Raw genomic sequence first — 4215 nt, 5'->3', positions numbered from 1 at the left:
ATATATATATTCCTTTCATGGGAATTGAGCTCACGTCCGCAGCGTGGAAGGGCAACGAGCTTATCATTACTTCAAAGACGTCAATGGAAGGAGAAAAATAAAAACGGACAAGCCAATATATAAACTGACAGTATTGGTTATTCTTCAACAAACAGAGTTCTTTCTGGCCGCGGTTGAAACAAGATAAATTGAAATCGCTCTTTAAATCTCATCAAATCTTTGCCAACGGGTCTAAAAGTTGGATGACCAAAAGAATCTAAAAGCCCATTCATAATTAAAGGACACTGCAAACTAAGGTTCCGACACGTTTCCTTTAATGTAAGCCCAAAACGGGGAAAAAAATAATATACCTAAAGCATAATTTAAAAGTTGACAAATTTTCCCAAATACTCCAATGTACATAAAATTTAGGAAACATGATTCAAGAGACGCGGTGGGTAATTTTCGGGACTCACGTAGAACACACGTTTGCGGCACTCTCAGTTCTATCGGCTTTAGTCTAGACAGCTGGGGGAGGAAATCACCAAGTTTCCACTGAAAGGAGGAGGAAGGGTGGTGTCACTGTCTCAAAATGAGACATTTGTAAGCTACGAACGCAGTAAGAACAAACATCAACACGTCTTCTGCGCGGATTCGTCTTTCGGTGTGAAAGTGCATTGGAAACCCTATATTTTAAACCTTCTACTGAAACGCAGTGACGACAACACAACTTCACTTCGCTACAACTTTTTGATGATTGAAAGTGCACAATTCATTGCCTTGCTACATCGCGGACCCTGTCTCGCGTTCGGGTTGACCCGGCCTATACATAATGTATATCAATATCAACAATGTCAGACTTCTGATGATACATACGAGTATTATACACAACAGAATAAAAGAATCTAGATCAAAACACAAAGTTGAATTTGTTCAATAAAAGAGTGACTTTAAAAAAAAGTATCAACATGTTATTATTATTCTTTATATCCCTGACTTGTGTTTCATGGAGTAGTAATTCCATTAACAATAATTAACGACGACGACGATGATAATGATGATGGTGATAACGACGACGGTATTGGTGACAATGATGATGGCTACGACGGTAATCGTGATGATGATGATGATGATGATGATGAGGATGAGGATGATGATGATGATGATGATGATGATGATGATGATGATGATGATGATGATGATGACCCACCTTGTCAGTGGAGTGGTACCACTGAGTCATAGATCCTATGCTTCTTCAGCCTCGGTCCCGCCACCGCCCGCCGTCTGCTCGGCAGGGGTCTCTGAAAGCAGACAGTGTTGCGTCAAGTCAATATCGTGTTGCAAAATTTGGAGTAGAATTTTAATACCGTAAAATAGTCTACAGACTTAAGACTGTCATGAAAGATAAACTCTCATTGTTATCTAGTCCACGGCCATTAACATGCTTATTGTGAGACTAAACGTATATCTGGAGGGTTTTATTAAATCAAATAGAGACAAATTTCCATGCTTTTGGTGGGTCTCGCTTGGATTGTTGGGAGCGAGCCAACCAGCATAATTTAGCATACAAAAAAAAATCCAAAACAAAACTCTTGTCTTGTTATCAGTTCTACTTACAGACCTTGTTACAAACCCTTTCTACAGGAAAACTTGAGGTGGCTTTTTTTTTTTTTACATCTGAAGCAGCATTTGGCCCTTTAAAAACTGGAATGCATCATATGGCATGGGTTTCAGCTCTCTGAAAAGTTGGTCCCCCGAATGTATCTTCTCCGATAGAAGGAAGCCAAATTAGTGGCTTTGAAACAAAACCCAAGTTTAAGAACGCCGATTTTGGGATTCGAACTGGGTCATCTACACTGAGGCCCAACAAGATTAAAACCAGATAACATAACCTTGCACCTCTGCAACTGAAGTAAGCGCAGTAGTAGAATGAAAAGTGATTGTTTACTCTACCATGATTGGTCCAGGTGTTGTGAGTGTGGAGGGAGAGGACCGGGGAGGGGAGGTGAGCTGTACGTTTACGAACACATTCACGCGCGCACATGTACATGTGTATCTACACACACACGCGCACACACACACACACACACACACACACACACACACACACACACACACACACACACACACACAAACACAAACACACACACACACACGCACGCGCTCCCCCCCTCTCTCTCTATCTCTCTCTCTCTCTCTCTCTCTCTCTCTCTGCCTCCATCTTTTTAATGACACCCCCCCCCCTCCCACATATTCCATACAAACACGCGCACATGTATACACGCACGCAAGCACTACTCATCCATATTATAACAACAGAGAAACATGCAAGCACATAGAGAGTGGGCAAAAGAAAAGCGTGTGTGGGGAGGGGGGGATGTAGGGGAGACCTCCGTACGTATTGCGATTTTTAAAGGGATGAAGTGCTTGGGACAGCAATTTTGATGATAATTGAGAACAAAAATTTTGCTGTTGATGGTCTGGATTGCAGAGATCAATCAAACTAGATCTAAATGAAAAACAGGTAGGTCAAAGCATGCTGAGAATAAAGGAAATACATTTAAAGCGTGCAAAAGCTAGGAAATTGTGTACACGGAACATGCAGTTTGTGCAGTAAAGTCACGGCGGGAGAAACAGCCGACAGATCCAAAGACATATAAAGCCTTACAGAGGACGTGCACAGGCGAAAGATGCGAGTTATCAAGTTAGGCTTATGTCCTACTGAAATTATAAACCGTGTTTTAGCTCATCTTTGCTCGTTCAAGACAGAACGCAGTTCTCCTGAGGACAGTATCAGACCGTCTTTTTCAGCTACTTTGTCTCCCTTTTAATTCTCCAGATCAATCGACGTTTTAAGAATTTAAATCTCAAGACTGATTACATATTATCCGAATTAGTCGAGAATAGTTAAATATTGTATGTCTTTGGCTGCTTGCTTCATGGCGTTGTATAGAACAAACAAGAAGGAACGTTAAATGCAAGAAACAGATACATTCAGCAGAGTGGTTGGTTTGCAGTTGACAGACCTGGTTAAGAGGCCAAGTTCTGTGGCAGAAGGTCTGACATGTTAAATGGGAATATATAAGCCAGCCACTATGACATATCGCATGCACTGGACGTTACGATGGAAAGTCTTTGGACCCAGGGGCGGGGTGGGGTGAATGGGTACGATATTATAATCTCTATAATCATATTATCACGACTTGAAGACGCGCAGTCAAACCAAAACATGTGTACAAGCTTTCACCGCAGTTAAGCTTTCATAATAATATCCACATGGGAATACATGGGAACTGAACGCTGACCTTTTATATGAAAGACAACATGTCTGGTCATTACAGCACAGTTGCTGCCTCTTAAACTTCGAAGTTTCTTTTTCGCTTTGAAGAATTTAATAAGAAAAGGTGAATGTTCGACATTTTGATATCGTTATATGGTTAAATGGAATAAAAAATACATGATCGGGTGTATACTATTATGACAAGAAAAGGAATCATTGCAGGTTGACGACGGGGAAGGGAAGAGGGTCATCAGCAGGCAGGGGTAGAAGTGCAGAAATAACGGCACTGTGTCTTGTAATAACCTTCTGTCTGCCTCTCGTCTGGTTCATTCTCTGTCGTCAGATCATTTTGAAACTTCACGTTAGAAGACTTTTTTCTGTGTTCAGCGTCATCAGTTCCGTCGTGGGCATCGTCAACTCCAGTTCCGTTCCCGCCAATAAACTCTTTGGTTTCAGGTGGATCCGAGGTGTTGTCTTCACCACCCTTATGTAACTCAATGAGAAACACCGGCGTACTGGTCGTGCCAGACATATCGCCTGTTGTGTTTTCCTTGATTTCTTCTCTCCTCTCCTCGGCGGAGTCTGCTACTCTATCATCAGGCGTGAGACTGAGGTCTGCTGCGTCTTTTTCTGAATATATGTACACCCGTTCAAGGTTATAGTAAAGTTAGAAAAACACTGACGTTTACAAAGGTCATTTGATTACTATTTCTCAGACAAAGACAAGAGAACAGGACTGTCGTGTCTGTCAATATGGGGGCGTCGTAGGCTACCTGTACTACTGTAGTGATCTTATTAAAGCCCTGATAGGATCCTACTGTTCGAATAAAAATGATGTTCAAAAGTGTATAAATTAAAATGTATACGCATCTTTCGATTTCAATTCAGTGGTGGATCAAACTTCCTAACCCAAAATTAGCGATGATAATGATAATAATAGTAGTAGTAATAATAAT

General features: G+C 41.3%; 1 protein-coding gene across 1 annotated transcript; it reads right to left on the bottom strand.

Moving 5' to 3' along the window:
• Window positions 1–1189: 1189 nt before the first annotated feature.
• On the bottom strand, window positions 1190–3889 carry LOC101850010 (the record flags this gene model as incomplete). The annotated part of the gene is given in 2 exon segments (XM_013083661.1): window positions 1190–1280; window positions 3563–3889. Coding segments are annotated over 2 exon segments (383 nt in total), but the record flags the coding sequence as incomplete, so codon positions are not given.
• Between the last annotated feature and the right edge of the window lie 326 nt (window positions 3890–4215).

This window comes from Aplysia californica, unplaced genomic scaffold (assembly GCF_000002075.1).
Source record: "Aplysia californica isolate F4 #8 unplaced genomic scaffold, AplCal3.0 scaffold00247, whole genome shotgun sequence".
Lineage (NCBI taxonomy): Eukaryota > Metazoa > Mollusca > Gastropoda > Aplysiida > Aplysiidae > Aplysia > Aplysia californica.
The sequence above is the reverse complement of the archived record's forward strand: the minus strand, read 5'-3'. Positions and strand labels throughout refer to the sequence as shown.